The 23,527-nt window shown below is 44.8% G+C and overlaps 1 protein-coding gene across 1 annotated transcript in view; it reads left to right on the plus strand.

Annotated features, from left to right (window-relative positions):
- MBD5 (methyl-CpG binding domain protein 5) overlaps positions 1–23,527 on the plus strand; it is an 81,531-nt gene that overhangs the window by 45,029 nt on the left and 12,975 nt on the right. Inside the window, 3 exon segments of the mRNA XM_056536125.1 lie at positions 3,446–5,521; positions 13,752–14,072; positions 22,745–22,929. Of these exon segments, the coding sequence (XP_056392100.1) occupies positions 3,446–5,521; positions 13,752–14,072; positions 22,745–22,929 (2,582 nt within the window).

The following is a 23,527-nucleotide window of genomic DNA, read 5'->3' on the forward strand; positions in this document are numbered from 1 at the left end:
AGTGCGTGATGTCCGGGTGAGTGATCGAACGTGTCCTATGGACCCTATACAGGGCGGCAGGGGATACAATCCACAGCTCCTAAGCCCCCCCTGATCTCCCAGGGTGATGGAGATTCTATCCATGGCCGTTCCACATGCGTCAAAGTGGCACAGTTATTACCTATCTGTCTGTGTCCCCTTATCACCAGCGCCTGGAGGGGCACTCGTTACGCCAGACTTTAGTCTATACGTTTTCCGCCGCCATCAGTCTGGCACACTTGACAATCCCCCTTCCACATTGGGTATGGGGCTTGGCATAGTCGGTGCCTGAGTTTCCTCTTGCCCACCACTAGAGGGGCTTTTCACTGAGCGCTATCTTCTGCCTAGATGGAGTCATCTCTCTCTCTGTCTCTCGCTCGCTCTCTCCCCCTCCCCTACTACTATATAGGTGGGGTATCTGGCTGGGCTCTTGTTTTTTGCTAAGAGCATTCAGAAGAGCTTTTCGCTGTCTAAGCTTGTGTGCTTACTGGCCACTATTGCAGCCTGGTTCTCCATGTTTTTTTTGTTATCTACTGCTGCTCATGCAGCCTTGGCACTCTCCTCTGTTGGAGGAGTTTACGCAATCATGTATGGCTCAGCGACAGCCAGTCTAGCCACCGTCTATTGTTTGGGTCCTGCCATTGCTCTCCTCCTCCCTCAGCGCAATTCATCCTTCCCTTGTCAGTGTCTGTTGTGCTACACTGACACCACAGTCTTCTAGAGTGACCTTCCTGTGCCCAGTCCCTGGGAGTCCCTGCTGGGTCCCCTTTTTGTTTTCCCTCCATTCCCGCCCTGATGGGATGTTGCTTCGGAGTGCTCTGGTCCGCTCGGACTGCTTGGGTCCAACTCCAGTTAGTCTCCTTGTCTTGGACACTATCCTAGACTGCTGTGGAGTGCCTTCTCTTTTTTTAGGTTGGCCATTCTGGTTCTTTGGGCCTTAATGATGGTTGAGGTCTCGGGCATGTGTAGCTCTCCTGCCCAGACTTCTCCGTGATCCCATTGTGGGGTGGTCTTTCTGTACCGCACTTCTTCTTGTCTCGACAGAGAAGTTTGTCTCCCGGAGCGTTTCTCAGCCGTTGGGTTTACGTACCCATCAAGTGTGAGTCTTCCAGGAGACGCAGGAACCTCTGATTCCCATTTCAGTCGCTCTAGGTTTCGGGATGCTCCTTTTCCAGGGTCTACTGCTCCTTTTTGGCCGTTTTTCCTTCCATATTCGTCTTCCAAGTGACTCGGGAACCTCCAGTTCCCATGTCTGCCTCCGGTGTTCCAGGATGCTCCTTTTCAGGGCGTTTTGTTACTTTGTTGGCTGTTATTACTTTCTGGCTCCTCCTTCGGGGTCCATGTACTTCAGAGATGGAAGGCGTTCCGGTCATCTGGGTTACACCTGTCGAGCTGATTTCGCCTTCCGGGTGCTCGCGCCGGGCCCCTGGGACAGGGGATTTGGGTCTCCAGATGTTCAGGTCATCGATCTTATGCACCAGGCCTCTCTTGAGCCGGTTTCCGTCTTTTTCCAGTGGTTTTCTGGTCTCCACCTTTTGTGCTCGCCTTCTGCTCAGGCGTACGCTGCTCTCCCTGGTGCCTTTCTGCCATGTTCTCTTGAATTGGTCAACCCTGGATGGGATTCTCTTGTTGTGCCCTTTTTCCATTTTTGTTTCCCAGCCAGGCTAGCCCTCTGTCTGGTTCTGTGTTCCTTGGGGTTGATTTCCTTCTTCCTTCCAGGATGCTTCTGGCCCATCTGGCTTCCTAGTTGACTTTTTCTTGTCTCCCTATATGGACTGTAGGTTTAGTCTCTGCATAGGACGGTCCCTTCCTTTTGGCGTCCTAGCAAAGGAATAGAGAGGGCGCAACCTAGCGCATTACCACTTAAAAATACAAGGGTGAACAGAGGTAAATACAATGCTCACCCAGGATGTTACACTCGCCAAGTGTAACAATGGAAAAAGGATTGTGTGTAAGTGTGCCGCCAGACGGTCCACCTCAGGACAGATAAAAAAAAAAGCCAAAGAGCCTCCAAGGGAGCAGTGGACATCAACAGGCGCTGGACACACTCGTGGGGTAGAATACACTTTAATCACCCAGCATGCAACGCATTTCACAGATTATCTGCTTCATCAGGCAGATTAAAGTGTATTCTACCCCACGAGTGTGTCCAGCGCCTGTTGATGTCCACCGCTCCCTTGGAGGCTCCTTGGCTTTTTGTTTTTTTGGCGTCCTAGTCCATCTCCATGGACAGCGGATCTTTTGGGAGCTCAGTTTCTGGGCCTCGGTTATCTCTGGCCTGGGGACCTTAAAGACGGGTGGGTTCAGTCTCCGGACTGATTCCCTTTCTCTAGTGGTTGTTATTCCCACCATAAGGGACTGGTTTGGTACGTCCCTTCAGTATAGCTGTCCACCAATGAAGAGCGACCAAGAAAAGGAGATTTTTTGTACTCACCGTAAAATCTTTCTCGTAGCCTTCATTGGGGACACCGCACCCACCCATATCCTCATTTTTTGTCCGGATGATCTGTGATTCTTTTCCAGGGTCCTTCGGACATATGTCTTTGTTGGCTTCTCCTACTGCTTTGTGAAAAAAGTGATTACCTCACTTCCAGTGGGCGGGTATATCCTGCCAGGGAGGAGCCAACTTTTTTTCCTAGTGTCAGCGCCTCCTTGTGGCAAGAGCAAATACCCATCAGTATAGGTGTCCCCCAATGAAGGCTACAAGAGAGAGATTTTACGGTGAGTACAAAAATCTCTCTTTTGTGTGATTTAACTTCCAAAAAGGACTTGCTATGAAATAAAAAGAGCCTTATATTTCAGTGTATGGTATGGAGCTCTTCACAGGCTGACTCTGTCCAGTCGGTGCTCATAGTGTCAGTGTGTGTAGTAGGGTCACCACCATTTACAAGGCCAAAGGTAACATCCAGCTGCATGCATTTCTAGGAGAAATAACAGAGGAACAGCACAATGTGGAGTTCTAAGAAATAATGCTCTAAAATTGTAATGAATCAGAATTGACACAATCGATGTGATTAAAATTGTCATGTCAATCAATTGATGCTTACAGACCTAAACTCCCAGACTGTCAGATTACATGGCAAATTTTCTGTAATATTTCTACATCAAAATCCATAGCAGAAAATCTTCCCCAAATTTGTTTTGGGGTGCTGATAGCAAGTTTAGGGGAGAAAAAAAATTATAAATCTGCACAGCAGGTCAATTTTCACCTGGATTCTATGCAGTTTTTTTCAACAGCCTATGGATGTGTTTTCTTAAAATCTTATCCATGTTGCTGCTTCTGTTAATGCTGCAGATTTTCTTTATGGAGATTCCATGTTAAAAATGTTGGTTTATATAAGTCACATGAGGACTTTAGCTATTGCTTATTTATTGCACTGAATACTTTGTTTACTTTATGTCAATTCTACGTTTGTTTTTTGTCCAGATTCTGCTCCTGTTGTGTCCACCCGTGCAGCTACCCCGCGATCCATGAGAAATAAATCACTCGAGGGCATGGTGAATTCTGTGCTGCCAGAATGTAAAAATCCATTTAAGTTGATGGTTAAAGAACATGTGGGATCTCAGCCGCATGACCTTCACCCTGCATATCCACCACAGAGGTTAGGTAGCAGCGAGCATGGACAGAAATCACCTTTTCGTGGGATGCATGGCCACATGACCAGTCCGGCCTCATCTGGGTCCCAGATTTACGATGCATCTGCATCTCCAAGGACCGACCCACTGGGAAGCCCTGATGCATTTACAAGGAACAATCCCAACTTTCATGCTCCACCCAATTCAAGTCCCATTCATGTAAACAGGACTCCCATATCTCCACAATCCATTATGTTACACGGATCCCCGGTGCAGCAGTCATGTGCTATGGCTGGTAGGACAAATTTACCTTTGTCTCCAACGTTTGCTAGTCCAGTGTTAAAGCAAACTGTTTGCAACTATCCACCCAACATGGATATGTCACGTGCAATGTTTCATCATAAGCAAACGCCAGGTCCCCCACCACCCCTGCCACCACCACCACCACCTCCTCCTCCACCGCCACTTTGTGCTCTTCAGAAAAAGCCATTAACATCTTCAGAGAAAGATCCGCTTGGTATTCTCGACCCCATCCCCAGCAAACCAGTTCTTCAAAACCCTGTAATGAACACTACCACATTTCATCCAAATGTTCACTCTCAGGTACCTGTGATGAATGTAAACATGCCACCCGCCGTCGTTCCTTTGCCAAGTAATCTTCCATTGCCAACAGTCAAACCCGGTCACATGAATCACGGTAATCAAATTCAGAGAGTCCATCACCCGGCTTCCACATCCTTATCCCCTTCACCGGTAACATCCCCGATTCACACAATGCCACCTGGTATAGGAAGGATCGAGGCATCACCCCAAAGGTCACGTTCTTCTTCCACATCATCCGATCATGGAAACTTTATGATGCCTCCCATGGGAACGCAACCTACCTGCGGTGGCCTCAAACTTCCGCCACGTTCTCCGAGACCCAACTTGGGCTCTCCAAGACCATCCATGCCGTCAAGCCCTTCAACCAAGCCTGATGGACATCACCAGTATAAAGATATCCATAATCCATTGATAGCTGGAATGAGCAATGTATTAAACCCCCCCAACAACACTGTTTTCCCCCCATCTTCGGCTGGTAACGCTCCTGTAAAGGGTCAGACGGGATTGCTGGGGATGCCTTTAAATCAGATCTTGAACCAGCATAATGCTGCCTCTTTCCCCGCGAGCAGTTTACTTTCAGCAGCAGCCAAAGCACAGCTAGCAAATCAAAATAAACTTGCTGGTAATAATAGCAGTTCCGGACCTGCCGTCAGCTGTGGCAGCAATGAAGGAAATAGCACTTTACCCACAATGTTCCCCCCAGCCTCCAGTGTCCTATTACCGCCGGCAGAGGGGCAGAGTGGCCGGGCGGCTCTGAGAGATAAGCTGATGTCTCAGCAGAAGGACGTAAGAAAAAGAAAGCAACCCGCGTCGATTGTTGTCAATCTTCTTAAACCGCCATCTGCGGATAATCCCAGCCTACAAAAAACTGCAGCCGACCTGATGCGGAAACAGGGACAAAATTCATTCCCCATGAATTCGATGTCTCAACTTCTCCAAACCATGAGTTGTCAGAACTCCCACATGAACAGCAATAGTACCATTCCCGACTCCAACATGAGTTTGCCTTGTGCTGCCAACCAGATGGGTTATAGCGACAACGGCCTGAACCCCGCTAATCTCCATAACTCACTGGCACATAACATACCCATAAGAGGGGAGGGCGTCTCCTGCCAAAATCCAAACACTAACTTTGTCCACGGCAACAATCCAGTTCCTAACGCTCATCTCACCGGACTCCTCAACCAGATGCAAAGCAGTAGCGGTTACGGAATGTTACCCCATCCGGGAAACCAGTTACATCTCAACCCATCCCAGCCAAGAATGCCGACGTCATCCTCTATACCGATGATTGGCAACAGCATTGGTAACAGTTCAGATTCAGGTATGCTCTTCACCTTAGTTGTTTTTTAGTATTTTGTTTCAATCTTAAAAATTACTATTTATATGTACTAAACTATTTATTTATTTTTACTATTTATTGTTTTATCCTTATTCGGGTTGTTTTTGTTACATAAAATAAAAATGGCCAAAACCTTTTTTGTTTGGATTTCTTTGATGCCATCTTTTCTGCTTCTTCGTCCACGTTGTCAAGACAAGTTTACGTTTTACAGTTCTCAGAGCCAGAGTTGGTAAAGTTAACCAACCCTTAGGTTATCATGGGGAATTCTGCCCTGGGGTTAATGGGTTCTGTCATTCAAACAAGCTTTTGATATGTCATAGCAACCAGAATGAGCCAGGGGAAGTGGAAACTTATGGCATTGTCTCCCAACTCTGTGTCACTTGACCAGTACGGATTCATAATGTAAGTTTTTGGAACCGTCCTGGTCTCGTAGGCACAGAGTGAGAAGAGAGGCACATGGACACCTGCTTCTATCTCTGATCATTTTCGTCATCAATCTAGGTCTAAACACTCCGAACCGAAAAAATCTTTTGACCTGTCCCTAGGACATGCCAAAAGTTTAATTGACAGGTACACTTAAAAAACAAAATTCTTTACTGAATTTTACATGATGAAACTAACTTCACAACAACCCCCTTTTATTAACTATCACCTTTAATGTCACAAGAAAAGCTTGTAATCCTTTAAAGGGGTACTCCACTACCTCAGCGTTCGGAAGCTGGCTGCGGGGTCGTGACATCACGGCCACACCCCCTCAATGCAAGTCTATGGGAGGGGGCATACGCCCCCTCCCATACACTTGCATTGAGGGGGTGTGGCCGTGATGTCACGACTAGGGATCGACCAATTATCGGTCAGTCACGATTTTGGACGTTATCTGTATCGGCAATTACCTTGCCGATAATGCCCCGCCCCACGCACCCCCCCCCACCGCACCGCCCCGGCCAGAGACCGCCGCCGCTACCCCATTGCCTCCCCCATCCCCGTTTTTATAATTACCTGTTCCCGGGGTCCGCGCTACTTCTGGCTCCTGCGGAGTCCTGCATCACGCTCTGCTCTGCGCAATGATGTGTGACGTCCTCAACGCGATGTCACCGTCAAGTGCGCACAGTGACCGGTCAGGACACCGCTGGAGCCAGAAGTAGCGCGGGCCCCGCGAACAGGTAATTATAAAACCGGTGATGGGGGAGGCAATGGGGGGGCGGCGGTCTCTGGCCGGGGCGGTGCGGTGGGGGGTGCGGTGCGGGGTCGGTGGTTAAGGACTGGCGGGGGGGGGAGGCATGCGGCCGTGGGTGTGTGTGCTGAAATAGCCGATAATTTATACCGGAATATCGGTATAAAATATCGGATATCGGCCTTAAAGTCCACAGATTATCGGTATCGGCCCTAAAAAAATCGATATCGGTCCATCCCTAGTCACGACACTGCACCCAGCTTTCAGAACTAAATGTTCCGAACGCTGGGGCAGTGGAGTACCCATTTAACTTCTGGTAAAGCTTTTATTTGCAGAAGAAAAAAGTGGAGCTAGACATTTTAAAGGGGTTATCCAGGAAAATATTTTTTTAATATATCAACTGGCTCCAGATAGTTAAACAGATTTGTAAATTACTCCTATAAAAAAAAATCTTAATCCTTTCAGTACTTATGAGCTGCTGAAGTTGAGTTGTTCTTTTCTGTCTAAGTGCTCTCTGATGACACCTGTCTCGGGGACTGTCCAGAGTATAAGCAAATCCCCATAGCAAACACCTTCTACTCTGTGCATTTCCCAAGACAAGCAGAGGTGTCAGCAGAGAGCACTGTTGCCAGACAGAAGAGAATAACTCAACTTCAGCAGCTGATAATTATTGGAAGGATTAAGATTTTTTTAATAGAAGTAATTTACAAATCTGTTTAACTCTCTGGAGCCAGTTGATATATAAAAAAAAAAATATATATATATATATATATATATATATATATATATATTCTCCTGGAATACTCCTTTAAAGAAACCTCTAGCATGTCATAGAGACGTATCAAACATTTGGATCAATGGATCCAGATGCTGTGACCCTCACCAATCAACAGAAGGGGCAGCAGCGTTTAGCTGAACACTCTGCCTATTTGTCTCTGCAGAGCTTTCCTAAGAAAGCTCCGCACGTGGTGTACAGATGATTTTGTTTTAGCGATTGGTTGGGGTCTATGCACCTGGACCTGCTGCTGATCAAAACTTCTGACATGTTTAACCCCTTAAGCACCACAGGTTTTTCCGTTTTTGCACTTTCGTTTTTTCCTCTTCACATTCTAAAACTCATTATGCTTTCACTTTTGCACCTACAGACTCATATGAGGGCTTATTTTTTGCACCACCAATTGTACTTTCTAATGACATCAATCATTTCACCACAAAATTTACGGCAAACCCAGAAAAAAAAAAATGTGTGGAGCAAAATAAAAAACACACAATTTTGTAACTTTGGGGGCTTCCGATTCTACGAGGTGCACTTTTCGGTAAAAATGACACCATATATTTATTCTGTAGGTCCATACGGTTACATTGATACCCAATTTATATAGGTTTTTCTTCATTTTACTACTTTAAAAAATTATAACTACATGCACCAAAATTAGTCCTGTTTTGACCCCAATAACTATGAGGGCTCATTTCTTGCACCATGATCTGAAGTTTTCATCGGGGCCATTTTGGTTTTGATGGGACTTCTTGATCGTTTTATATATATTTTTTTAGAATATACAAAGTTACCAAGAATACGCAATTTTGGACTTTGGTATTTGTTTACGTATACGCCATTGACCATGCAGTTTAATTAACCTTATGTTTTATCGTTATGTAGTTTGGTCATTTACGCACGTGGTGATACCACATATGTTTATTTTTATGTTTTTTATATGGAATTTGGGAAAAGGGGGGTGTTTTAAACTTTTACAAAGGGAGAGATTAATGTGTGTTTTTTTTACTTTTATTAATCTTATATCTTTACACTTTATTGGTCCCTTAGGGGACTTCATTAGAATCATTAGATTCCTCATACAGATCAATGTGGTTCCATAGAACCACACTGATCTGTGTGATCTGCGCTCCATTGATAAAGCCTGGTCCTGCCAGGCTTTATCAATACAATCTGTAGAGAAAAGAAAGGACCGACGGACGGCGCCTCGTGTATTTACCCTCAATAGATCGGGTGGTGGGTGGGGGGGCAACCCCACGGGGCTTATAGATGGCCGCTCACCTTGAGATGTATGCAAAAAAAGCATATCACCCACGATATAATCGGGGTACTGTAGTGCGAGTCGCTGCTATGCTGATGGGTTGCAGGAGGAAACAAGTCGTCCTGGGAGTCAATATTAGAAGTAGAGCAGGAAAAAACCCTCAGGTATGGCGCTGCAGACTCTTGTAGACAGAGGAGGCGGATGCCAAAGGTAATAGGAAAGTCCTCAGCAGGACATTTTATTAAAAAAACAATAAAATGGACAAGATTACGCGTTTCGGGAGGATTCCTCCCTTCCTCAGATCAGGATCCTGATCTGAGGAAGGGAGGGATCCTTCCGAAATGCGTAATCTTGTCCATTTTATTGTTGTTTTTAATAAATGTCCTGCTGAGGACTTTCCTATTACCTTTGGCATCCGCCTCCTCTGTCTACAAGAGTCTGCAGCGCCATACCTGAGGGTTTTTTCCTGCTCTACTTCTAATATTTATCAATACAAGAGCCGGGACCAGCAAGGAAACAGAGGCAAGCTCTCCGGCTACCTCCACAGTGGCGATCTAAAGGGTTAATTGCCGCCCCCGGCATTCGCCGCATGTTGGCTATTAAAGGGGTACTCCACTGGAAAACATTTGTTTTTAAATCAACTGGTGCCAGAAAGTTAAACAGATTTGTAAATTACTTCTAATAAAAAATCTTAATCCTTCGAGTACTTATCAGATGCTGTATGATCCACAGGAAGTTCTCTTCTTTTTGAATTTCCTTTCTGCCTTACCACAGTGCTCTCTGCTGACACCTCTGTCCATTTTAGGAAGCAAATCCCCATAGAAAACCTATCCTGCTCTGGACAGTTCCTAAAATGGACAGAGGTTTCAGCAGAGAGCACTGTGGTCAGACAGAAAGGAAATTCAAAAAGAAAAGAACTTCCTGTGGATCATACAGCATCTGATAAGTACTGGAAGGATTAAGATTTTTTTTATTAGAAGTAATTTACAAATCTGTTTAACTTTCTGGCACCAGTTGATTAATAAGAGATAGCCCATGTGGCGAGACCCCCACCAATCACTGAAAACAAGCGTCATGCCCACTCTTCTGCTCAGCTCTGCCAAATGTTCCTGTGAGAGCTGAATAGAACATTGTGGAGAGAACATTGATCCAAGGATTTATTCTGATGCCATATTTGTAGTCAGAATTTTTTTTTTCCCCCAGGTAATGGAGCAAGTGGCAACTCAGTGTTTTTATTTTTTATTTTTTTTTATTTTGCCATACTCTGGATCAACACAGTAGGGTTATAGGTTGACCTTTATGGTCTCTCGTATGTTTTCAACCTTATGAACCATGTAACTATTAAAGGGGTATTCCAGGAAAAAAACATTTTTTATATATATCAACTGGCTCCAGAAAGTTAGACAAAAAAGAACAACCTTAACTTCAGAAGCTCATAAGTACTGAAAGTATTAAAAAATTTTAATAGAAGTAATTTACAAATCTGTTTAAGTGCTCTCTGATGACACGTGTCTCGGGAACCGCCCAGTTTAGAAGAGGTTTGCTATGGGGATTTGCTTCTAAACTGGGCGTTTCCCGAGACACGTGTCATCAGAGAGCACTTAGACAGAAAAGAACAACCTTAACTTCAGAAGCTCATAAGTACTGAAAGGATTAAGATTTTTTTATAGAAGTAATTTACAAATCTGTTTAACTTTCTGCAGCCAATTGATATATATATATATATATATATATATATATATATATAAATATAAATAAATAAATAAATAAAAAATTCCTGGATAACCCCTTTAACGTAACCTATGAGTGACCTAATACCAATAAACTAATTTTCTTCCCTTAGTAACCACAATTGTTCAGATTGTATCCCTGTAACATGTTCATTTGAGTCTCCAAGCACCCGCCCCAAGAGAGAGAGGGTCCATCTTACCCGCACTCAGCAAACAGCATTCCTGCCGCTCCAGAATCTGTAGGACCATGGTAACCGGACCTCCGTACTACATCTATTAAATAGATAGAAATTCCTAATAAACCAACTAGTATAAATAGTTTTTGTATGTTGCTTTTCTTAGTCCTGTTCGATACTCTATGCTCCTTGTTTGTTTCACCCATCACTCCCTGTACAGCAGGACGAGCTTAGCTTCTCAGCTTGGTCGGCCAGGCTGGATAATGGAAGAAGTCGATGATATCACCATATCGCTCTCTATTTATTTATTTATTTTAAGGGTTGTGCCTCTGTCAACATTTTATTACCTATCCATAGGATGAGGTTTTGTTCTCATCTCATAACTACCCTATTCAGATTTTGCGACCCATTAAAGTCAATGGGTAGCAAATTCAGTTGTGGAAAATCTGCTGCAAAATCTGCATGTGTGAACGTACCCTGAAGCTGTACTATTAAGTCCACACAAAAAAAAGCTTTAAAATGTACTGAGGGGTATTGTAATCTAAAATTGTTACCCCCTATCTATAATATAGGAGATAACAAGTTGATTGGTGGGGGTCTATCCCCCTGCACAGCCACAGCTCCATTCACTTTCTATTGGCAAGTGAACTCCCTAAAATCAAGCAGCTTCTTATCCTCCATCTCAGTGTTTCCCAACCAGGGTGCCTCCAGCTGTTGCAAAACTACAACTCCCAGCATGCCCGGACAGCCTTTGGCTGTCCGGGTATGCTGGGAGTTGTAGTTTTGAAACAGCTGGAGGAACCCTGGTTGGGAAACACTGCTCTATCTTATAGACTATGAAAGGGCTACAGGGCTAAATAAGTGCTAATATATATATATATATATATATATATATATATATATTAAATTTTTTTTTTTTTTTTTTTTTTTTTTTCGCGTTGCTGGGACTGCACCCCCACTGAAGCTGGGAATACCCCTTTAAAGTTTACCTGCAAAATAAAAAAAAAAAATGTATGCCCTATGGACACGTTGGGTCAGGGTCCAGGAGTTCGGACCCCGACTATGACCTCTGTGTCTATGAGACCAGGACGTCCCCATAGACTTAAATAATGAGTCCATCCAGGTTACATGAGACAGAGGTGCAGCAGGCACGCACTTGTTCAAGCTTGTACTCTTGATCGGTCTGGGTCTGAACACTCAGACCCCAACCAATCAAAACTTTTGATATGTATCTTCGATATAACAACAAAAGTTTTTTTTATTTATTCATTTTTTTGACTGTGCCTATTTAAAGGGGTACTCCAGTGGAAAACTTTTTTTTTTTTTTTTTTAATCAACTTGTGCCAGAACATTAAACAGATTTGTAAATAACTTCTATTTAAAAATCTTAATCCTTCCAGTACTTATCAGCTGTTATTTGCACCACAGGAAGTTATTTTCTTTTTGAATTTCCTTTCTGTCTGACCACAGTGCTCTCTGCTGACACCTCTGTCCATTTTAGGAGCAAATACCCATAGCAAACCTCTTCTGTTCTGGACAGTTCCTGACAAGGACAGAGATGTCAGCAGAGAGCACTGTGGTCAGACAGAAAGGAAATATAAAAAGAAAAGAACTTCCTGGGGAACATACAGCAGCTGATAAGTACTGGAAGAATTAAGATTTTTAAATAGAAATAATTTACCAATTTGTTTTAACTTTCTGGCACCAGTTGATTTGCAGATTTCCAGCAGAGTACCCCTTTAAGTCATTGATTGGTGAGGCAGACAAACCTACGGGTATATCCTTTACTGTAAAGGCCATGACACAAATGTGAACAGCGCCATATTTGTATGCCATTATCAGTAGAGTTATATTTTCTGAGTTTACTTTTGGCACCTGTCAACTTCTGATCTTCAAAACATTCAACATATTAAAGGGGTACTCCAGTGAAAAACTTTTTTTTTTTTGGTGCCAAAAAGTTAAACAGATTTGTAAATTACTTCTATTTAAAAATCTTAATCCTTCCTGTACTTAATAGCTGCTCTATACTACAGTGGAAATTATTTTCCGTTTGAAACACAGAGCTCTCTGCTGACATCATGAGCACAGTGCTCTCTGCTGACATCTCTGTCCATTTTAGGAACTGTCCAGAGTAAAAGGAAATCCCCATAGCAAACATATGCTTTTCTGGACAGTTCCTAAAATGGACAGAGATGTCAGCAGAGAGAGCTCTGTGTTTCAAATGGAAAAGAATTTCCACTGTAGTATTCAGCAGCTAATAAGTACAGGAAGGATTAAGATTTTATAATAGAAGTCATTTTCAAATCGGTTTAACTTTCTGGCACCAGTTGATATAAAAAAAAAAAAAAGTTTTTCATTGGAGTACCCCTTTAAGACTAAAGGTGTTCGGAGTCTTCCTTATATGGGGGGGGGGGTTCTCACATTGGAGTCTATGAGACTGGAAATCATCCAGACCCCCCTTTGTTGTGTTTAGGCTACGTTAACACAAAAAAATTCCACACAGACATTTCATTAGGATTTTGCGGCAATGTGCACACGGCAGAATTTCTGCGCCAGAAACATCCGATTCTAGCGTCCGCAGAAAGAATAGACATGTCCGCATGAAAATGCATTGTACTCTATTAGACACTGCATTTCCGAGCATTCCTAGCACCGGCATGCTATTGGTGGAAAGTCCGCACAGAGATTTTCCGCGCGGACATTCCACCATCTGAACATAGCCTTAGTCTTGTGGTATCTACGTACATGGAGCCTCCCAAGCAGGCTACTAAAATGCCTCTATACCGTATCACAAATTGGTGATGTCCTGTTATTGTACAGTCATTCCTGACGAAAGGAATATAACAATAAGATTGGGGATTGTGTTTCACTATTTTCTTCACTATTACTTTTGTTCTACCGACATTGTGTTCTATCCATGCACCTGCTACCTGTACACAATGGCGGCAGCAGCTGCTCTGTGACCTGCGCCAATGTTCAGTAGAGTTATCTTCTGCAAGCTCACGCTTGGCTTATCATGTTTCTAAGTTACACACGCCTTTTATCATCATCTGGATTTACTATGCCTCACATCTGGATTTGTTTTTTGTTCCTTAGGAGGTCCCTTACCTCTGTCATCGGTAGCAATAGCCGGCGCAGGTCAGCCAGCCATAACGAAGACCACATCCGTTCTCCAAGATGGCGTCATAGTCACTACAGCATCTGGAACACCCATGCCGAGCCATCATCCGATGGGCAACAACTTTGCGTTTCCAGGACCAGAGCACACAAATCACTTTGCACAGAACACTAACAACAACCTTCCGCGACCCGTCAACCCCAATCTGCTGAACTCTCTGCCGATGACGTTACCCATGAATCAGCAGCATCTACTGAATCAGAATATCCTGCACATGCTGCAGTCCAATACAGGGGAAGGTAAGACCCCCCGACAAGCAATCTCAATCTAGTGCAAGCTCTAAAGGCAATCACATAGGTCTTCCCCTTCGTTGTAGCCAAGGGTTGGGTCAGTGTTTTCCAAACTGTGTGACTCCAGCTGTTGCAAAACTACAACTCCCAACATGCCCGGACAGCCGAAGGCTGTCCGGGCATGTTGGGAGTTGTAGTTTTGCCACAGATGGAGACTTACCATTTGGAAAACACTGGGTTGAGGGATAGCCAGTTAGGCTTCTTGCACTGCTGGTTATATATTTATTTAATTTATTAATTTTATTTATTTATATATTTTATTTTTTACAACAATTAACTTTGAGTTGTTACGTCCCCAACAGGCTAATGCGTGAATGACATCCATGAACAAACCATTAGACTTAGCTGCTAAAGCTTGGATCTGCTCTTTACTGTACAATGTCTAGCATTGGCAGTGCCAGGTCTGGTTGGTAAGGAACTTCTTATATGCACTGGTCTACCCAAATTACCTACATTTTATATAGTATGAAGGATGTAACTTCCAGGGTTTTGCAGCTGCCATTAAAAGGTACCTTTCATGGAAAAAAAAAACTTTTGATATATTATAGATTGATGTGTGCAGAATAACTTCCCAATAGCATGTTATTAAAAATTATGCTTCTTTCTATTTAATTTTTCACTTTGAAAAAATGACCACTAGGGGTCTCCCTACCAGTCCTTTTTTTTTTATAGATTTCAGACTCATGCTGGAGTCCTAAATCTCAGACTGCAGCCGGGACACAGACAAACTCACCACTGCTCCCTGCCAGGGAGTTTGTCTGTGTCCCGGCTGCAGTCTGAGATTTAGGACTCCAGCATACAATGGATGTGTATACAGTACCAGAAGGCGCAGCAACCTGTGCCTAACAGAAAGGATGAACTAATAGGTGCCACCAAAATTGCAATAAGCAATGATAAAATCAAACGATGCCCGGAAGCGAAAAGTTATATATATATATATATATATATGTATATATATATGTAAAGTTATGGCCGTAAATGTTGCCACCCCTGAAATTTTTCAAGAAAATGAAGTATTTCTCACAGAAAAGGATTGCAGTAACACATATTTTGCTATATACATGTTTATTCCCTGTGTGTATTGGAACTAAACCAAAAAAGGAGGGAAAAAAAAGCAAATTGGACATAATATCACACCAACCTCCAAAAATGGCCTGGACAAAATTATTGGCACCCTTTCAAAATAATGGAAAAATAAGATTATTTCAAGCATGTGATGCTCTTTAAAACTCACCTGGGGCAAGTAACAGGTGTGGGCAATATAAAAATCACACCTGAAAGCAGATAAAAAGGAGAGAAGTTCACTTAGTCTTTGCATTGTGTGTCTGTGTGTGCCACACTAAGCATGGACAACAGAAAGAGGAGAAGAGAACTGTCTATGGGCTTGAGAACCAAAATTGTGGAAAAATATCAACAATCTCAAGGTTGCAAGTCCATCTCCAGAGATCTAGATTTGCCTTTGTCCACAGTGCGCAACATTATCAAGAAGTTTGCAACCCATGGCACTGTAGCTAATCTCCCTGGGCGTGGACGGAAGAGAAAAATTGATGAAAGGTGTCAACGAAGAATAGTCCGGATGGTGGATAAGCAGCCCCAAACAAGTTCCATAAATATTGAAGCTGTCCTGCAAGCTCAGGAAGCATCAGTGTCAGCGCGAACTATCGATCGACATTTAAATGAAGTGAAACGCCATGGCAGGAGACCCAGGAGGACCCCACTATGGAGGAGACCCAGGAGGACCCCACTGCTGACACAGACACATAAAAAACAAGACTATATTTTGCCAAAATGAACTTGAGTAAGCCAAAATTCTTCTGGGAAAACGTCTTGTGGACAGATGAGACCAAGATATAGCTTTTTGGTAAAGCACATCATTCTACTGTTTACCGAAAGCAGAATGAGGCCTACAAAGAAAAGAACACAGTACCTACAGTGAAATATGGTGGAGGTTCAATGATGTTTTGGGGTTGTTTTGCTGCCTCTGGCACTGGGAGCCTTGAATGTGTGTAAGGCATCATGAAATCTGAGGATTACCAATGGATTTTGGGTCGCGCTGTACAGTCCAGTGTCAGAAAGCTGGGTTTGTGTCTGAAATCTTGGGTCTTCCAGCAGGACAATGACCCCAACCGTACGTCAAAAAGCACCAGAAATGGATGGCAACAAAGCGCTGGAGAGTTCTGAAGTGTCAGCAATGAGTCCAGATCTAAATCCCATTGATCACCTGTGGAGAGATCTTAAAATTGCTGTTGGGAAAAGGCGCCTTCCAATATGATAGACCTGGAGCAGTTTGTAAAGGAAGAGTGGTCCAACATTCCGGCTGAGAGGTGTAAGAAGCTTAGTGATGGTTATAGGAAGTAGTGTTGAGCAGCATAGGCCATATTTGAATTCGCGATATTTCGCAAACATATGGACGAATATTCGTCATATATTCGCTAAATTCACATATTCGTAATATTTGCGTTTTATTTTCGCATATGCGGTAATTAGCATATGCAATAATTAGCATATACAAAAATTTGCATAAGCGGAAATTCGCATATGCGAAAATTATCATATGCAAATTTTCACAAATGCGAAAATTCGCACGCCAGTCTCACACAGTAGTATTAGAGCCTTCTTTACACCACACAAGCTGGAAGCAGAGAGGGATGATCACTGTGATGTGTACTGTGAAAAAAAAAAGAAAACGAATATTCGTAATTACGAAATTATTGCATATTCGCGAATAAAATTTGCATTGCGAATATTCGCGAGCAACACTAATAGGAAGCCACAGATTTCAGTTATTTTTTCCAAAGGGTATGCAACCAAATATTAAGTTAAGGGTGCCAATAATTTTGTCCGGCCCATTTTTGGAGTTTGGTGACATTATGTCCAATTTGCTTTTCTTCCTCCCTTTTTTGGTTTAGTTCCAATACACACAAAGGGAATAAACATGAATAGCAAAACATGTGTTACTGCGATCCTTTTCTGTGAGAAATACTTAATTTTCTAGAAGAATTTCAGGGGTGGCAACATTTACGGCCATGACTGTATATATAGATATGTAGATAGATACAAAGCAAATAAAAACAGCACAACCAATATCCAGAAAAAAAGTGAGGTTAGGGGTGCCCGCATAACTGGAACCTGGGTCCGTCGGTTCCTCAATCCAGACAGTAGCAAAATATGATGCAGCACTCCACAAGTTGCAAAGAAAAGGGTGGTTTTATTCCATCATGTGCTTAGACAACGTTTCACCAGTCTTGAAAAAGCCAGTGTGAGACTGGTGAAACGTTGTCTATGCACATGATGGAATAAAACCACCCTTTTCTTTGCAACTTGTGGAGTGCTGCATCATATTTAGCTACTATGTAGATAGATATATATTATTATAGATATATAGAGATATAGAGAGATATTTTAAATAGAGAGATATGAGATATATGATAGATATATTTGTAATTACTGTTATACCAAAATTGCAATAAGCAACGATAAACACCAACGATACCTGGACACAAAAAGATAGATATATTGATATGTATATGTGGTTAGATATGTATAGATACCGTATTTATCGGGGTATACCACGCACCGGCCTGTAACACGCACCCTCATTTTACCAAGGATATTTGGGTAAAAAAAATGTTTTGACCCAAATATCCTTTTTAAAATGAGGGTGCGTGTGTGTGCGCATGTGTATACCCCAATACACTGTTTCTGACCCCGCAGAAGCCCCCAGGAAAGGCAGGGGGAGAGAGGCCGTCGCTGCCCACTTTGCTCCCCCTGCCTTTCCTGGCGTCTAGAGCCCTGCTGCTGCTGCCGCTTCTCTCCCCCTGGCTATCGGCGTGGCTACCCCATTGCCTCTCCCATCCCCGGTTGTATAATTACCTGTTGCCGGGGTCGGGTCCGCGCTGCTTCTGGCTCCGGTGTGGCGTCTCCTGTGTCGTTGCAATGACGCAGGAGACGCCACACCGGAGCCAGAAGCAGCGCGGACCCGACCCTGGCAACAGGTAATTATAAAACCTGGGAGACAATGGGGCAACGGGGGAGGCAATGGGGCAGCGGCACCGATAGCCAGGGGGGAGCGAAGCAGCGGCTGCAGGGCTCTAGACCCCAGGAAAGGCAGGGGGAGAGAAGCAGGCAGCGACGGCCTTTCTCCCCCTGCCTTTCCTGGGGGCTTCTGCGGGGTCAGAAAAAACAGGGATGGGGGAGGCAATGGGGCAGCGGCGCCGGCAGTCTCTGGACCCCAGGATAGGCAGGGGCAGAGAATCGGGCAGCGACGGCAGGTATCTGGACCTGCAAAAGCCGCTGCAGTTCATTGATTTAAAGCGCCCGCTTTAAATCATTGAACTGCATCGGCTTATCGGCGTATAACACTTTTGTGCCTAAAAAATGCGTGTTATACGCTGATAAATACGGTATTTATATATAGATAGAGGGGTTGTTTCATCTTACAGCTAGTGACTACGATCTTGTCATTTTCCCTTTGGATCCGATTGTAGACAAGGACTGAAAATCGTGGTCTGCCAAAATTGGGTCCCCTGAGAAAGTAACAAGATCGTAGTCACTAGCGGACTATGATCGGGTCCGCAGCCCCATAATAGTTAATGGCTCTGTATCGGTCCTTTTCCAATCCATGCATAGATACAATTTCAGGCAATTTGAGCTTCCCGAAATCGTATCTGTGCATCAGAAGGTCAGATCGTGGTGTGAATGCAGCTTTAGGGTTCGTTCACACTACGGAATCTCCGCTCGCTGAATTCCACAAACGGAGTTTCCACCTGGCGGCCGCCGCTGAACATGCTTCAGCGCTAGGGCCGCGGGGCACTGAGCCGTCACCATTGATGGCTATGCAGTGCTCGCGGAATCCGCGCAAAGAATGAACATGTTCTTTATTTGCTCGGAACAATTTCATCGGCGGAATTGTCCGCCGCGGAAATTCCACAGTGTGAACGGGTCTCGCGGAAGACCCATTCACACTAATGTTAAGTTCACACCGCTGAGTTCCACTCGTGGATTTCCGCGAGAATTCCGTAGTGTGAACATGGCCTTAGAAATAATGGGGTAGATGTATCAAAATCTGTGCAAAGGAAAAGTTGCCCAGTTGCCCATAGCAACCAATCAGTTTGTTTCTTTCACTTTGCAGAGGCCTTGTTAAAAATGAAAGAAGCGATCGGATTGGTTGCTATGGGCAACTGGGCAACCTTTCCTCTGCACTGGTTTTGATAAATCTCCCCCAATATCCTTTTACAAGCATGTTATTTGCTGGGAGATAAAAGGGAAGTCGAAGCTATTTTCTCTCCCTCCTCTTGTTATATTAATCACATTTTTTTGCAGAGCAAAAAAAGAAAAGAAAATGTTTTAGCGGTGGGTAAAAAAAAAAAGAGTCTGGTTGCTGCTTGTTACCCCACATCATTATTTTCTGCACTACTTTGAACTAGGATTTTATTATAAATAGAATGGCCTCATCCGTGAGTCATAAGGGAACTGTGTGGCTGACTCATGCTAGTAGCGTACCAACCAATGCAGCACATTGTACATCCCTGTGACACATTTATAGCTTTGTACAATCATATGCGGATTCATGTTTTGCTTATGTTGTCAAACCCCGCAGAGGACCTGAGGACCTCAGTGGACTTGTTTTATTAAGAAACATTGGAAATAATTGATACATTTGCATAAATTAGAGGAATTTTTTTTCATTTTTTTTTTCAAATCTACTGGTGCCAAAAAGTTATACATATTTGTAAATTACTTCTATATAAAAATTTTCATCCTTCTGGTACTTATCAGCTGCTGATTGCTCCAGAGTAAGTTGTGTATTTCTTTTTAGTCTGACCACAGTGCTCTCTGCTGACATCTCTGTCCATGTCTGGAACTGTCCAGGGTAGAAAAGGTTTTCTATGATCGGAGCCGCAGCTCCTACTCTGGACAGTTCCTGACACGGACAGAGGTGTCAGCAGAGAGCACTGTGGTCAGACTGGATAGAACTACACAACTTCCTCTGGAGCATAGAGCAGCTGATAAGTATAACTTTAAAGACATTTGTTTTCCACCGGAGTACTTTAAAGGGGTACTCCGCCCCTAGACATCTTATCCCCTATCCAAAGGATAGGGGATAAGATGTCAGTTCGCCGCGGTGCCGCTGCTGGGGACCCTGGGGATCGCTGCTGCAGCACCCCGCTATCATTACTGCGCAGAGCGAGATCGCTCTGCACGTAATGACGGGCAATACAGGGGCCGGAGCATCGTTACGTCACGGCTCCGCCCCTCGTGACGTCACGGCCCGCCCCCGTCAATACAAGTCTATGGGAGGGGGCGTGTCGGTCGTCACGCCCCCTGCCATAGACTTGCATTAAGGGGACGGGCCGTGATGTCATGAGGGGCGTAGCCATGACGTCACGCTGCTCCGGCCCCTGTATCGCCCGTCATTATGCACAGAGCGAACTCGCTCTGTGCAGTAATGATAGCGCAGTGCCGCAGCAGGGATCCCCGGGGTCCCCAGCAGCGGGACCCCGGCGAACTGACATCTTATCCCCTATCCTTTGGATAGGGATAAGATGCCAGGGGCGGAATGCCCCTTTAATGGGTTTACTACTTGGCTCTCTAGCTATTTTATAACCACAACAACTAATAATCTATGACAGCATGTAACTGGCAGTACATCATAGTAGTTTTAGTTTTACTACTAGGTGGGACCACGTTTCTTAGACCTCATTCACACTACAGAATCTCTGCATGGAATTCCAAATTCTGCTCGGAGATTCCGCTGCAATATTTTAGCATTGGTGTGTAGGGGTCTTCTACTGACCCATTCAAACTGTGGAACTTCAGCGACTGAAAATTCCGCTGCGCAGATTTACTTTCCAACATAATGAACATGTTGATCCTTTTGGCAGAATGATGCTCGGACTGCATTGCAGTCAGTGGTGACTGTGCAGGTCCGCGAGGTCCTTGCACTGAATTCTGAATCGCTAAGACTGGAATCTCCAACACGGAATATCTGTGTGAACAAACCCTAAGGCTACATTCATACTACAGAATGTCTGCCAAATTTAATAGTCACAAGGACCAGCGCGATCACCATTGACGGCAATGCAGCCCGAGCTGAATTCCTCAATTTGAATGGGTTAATGGAAAACCCGTTCAGATATGCCGTAGAATTTCTGAATGGAATTCCAATTGGAAATTCCGTAGTGTGCATATACAGTGGTCCCTCAACGTGCAATGGTAATCCGTTCCAAATGGACCATTGTTTGTTGAAACCATCTTATGTTGAGGGATCCGTGCAATGTAAAGTATAGGACAGTGGTCTACAACCTGCGGACCTCCAGATGTTGCAAAACTACAACACCCAGCATGCCCGGACAGCCAACGGCTGTCCGGGCATGCTGGGAGTTATAGTTTTGCAACATCTGGAGGTCCGCAGGTTGAAGACCACTGGTATTGGAGGTTATACTCACGTGTCTCCGCCACTCCGGACCATCTCCGCTGCCCTGGATGTCGCTTTCCATCGCTGTCGCCGCGTCCCCGAGGTGTCCCCGACACTCCGGCAAGGTCTCTGCTTCCCCGGCATCCTCGCTCTCCGTCGCCACCACCACCACGTCGCTACGCACGCCGCTCCTATGGATGACGGGACGGCGTGCGCAGCAACGTGATGATGATGATTGACAGCGCCGACGATGCAGGAGATCCTGAAGATGTGTCGGAGCCCTGAGGACAGGTAAGTGATCGTCATCAGACCACACGGGGCACCGTAAACTGCTATCCGGGGGCAGCTGAAGCAGTCTGCGCTGCCGGATAGCCGTTTATGCGATGGCCCCGACATACAAAAGCATCGTATGTTGATGCTGCCTTCAATATGCCATGGCTTCTGAGAGGCCATCGTATGTAGAAATGATCGTATGTCGGGATCATCGTAGGTCGGGGGGTCACTGTAGTCGGTTTCGGTGACAGGTGTTAGAATTTTCGAGTCTGTGGAGTTTTAATCAAGTCTTAAAGGGGTGCTCCAGCGTCCTGAACATTTTGTTCTGAATGCTCGGAGGAGGTGATCGTGACGTCACCCCCCCCTCCCATAGACATGAATAGAGGTGGCATGGTTTGACGTCACAAGGGGCGTGGTCGTGACTTCACCAACCACTGCCGCAGGAACCCGGCATTTGTTTAGAATGTGGGAGATTGCGGGGACCACAGCAGCGGGACCCTCACGAATCTTAAAGGGGTACTCCAGTGCTCCAGCGTTTTGAACATTTTGTTCAGAACGCTCGGAGCCAGAGGCCGTGATCTTGACGTTGCGACCACGCCCCCTTATGACGTCACCCCCCCAGGCACGCCACTTCCCATAGACATAAATAGAGGGGGCGTGGCCGTTATGTCACAACCACTGCCGCAGGCACCCAGCCTTTGGATAGAGGATAAGATGTCTAGCAGTGGAGTACCTATTTAAGGAGCTTGTTCACAGTAAGGAATGCAGCTGGGAAAATAAAACAGAGCAGAGGAAGATCTATTGAAGTCAATGGTAGTGTGATGCAAGGTGGAATCCGAATGACATTCCTGGAGGATTTCGCCTTGAATTTTTGTGGTGTGAACAAGCCCTAATAGTCCTCAAAGTTCATAATGTCATGTATGTCTTGCAGGAGACCTGTCATCGGTGAACAACCCCCTGAATAACCATCAGCTGTCTCATCTTCAGTCCATACTAAACAACAATCAGCAGCAGCAGCTCCTGCAGGGTTTCCCCAATCTCCACGCCTTGAAAGGACACGTTCCGGGGCCTCCGAACAATATAAATCCTATGGCCTGTTTGTTCCAAAACTTCCAGGTAATTGTGTCATTCTGGTCTATAAAAGGATCTTTTGAGATAACTTATATACTAAGGCTGGGTTCATAAGGCCATTTGCATCCGACCTGTTAAAGGGGTACTCCACTGGCCAGCGTTCGGAACATTTAGTTATAAACGCAGTGTGCGCGCTGCGGGGGTCGGCCACGCCCCCTAAATGCAAGTCTATGGGAGGGGCGTGGCAGCCGCCACGCCCCCTCCCATAGACTTGCATTGAGGGGGCGTGGCCGACCCCAGCAGCGTTTGGAACTAAATGTTTCAAACGTTGGCCAGTGGAGTACCCCTTTAAGGGTCAGATCGGCTGGCCTTTGTTTGTTTTTTTTGTTTTTTAAGCTGATCGGACTCTGAATCAGGTCGGTTGCAAACAGCTACGAACGGGTCAAAACTGACCCCATTCGCTTGCGTGGGGGGGTCTGTCGGTGACTTGGTATTTTTGCACTATTTTTTTCTCCGCTAAAAATCCCGTTCTTCTGGCCGGATTGCCAGCGGAACTCCGAATAGCGAAGTCTGATGGCAATGTGAACGAGGCCTAAGGCTGGGTTCACACCACGTTTTGTTAAATACGGTTCCCGTATACGGC

Source organism: Hyla sarda, chromosome 8 (assembly GCF_029499605.1).
Source record: "Hyla sarda isolate aHylSar1 chromosome 8, aHylSar1.hap1, whole genome shotgun sequence".
Classification (NCBI taxonomy): Eukaryota; Metazoa; Chordata; class Amphibia; order Anura; family Hylidae; genus Hyla; species Hyla sarda.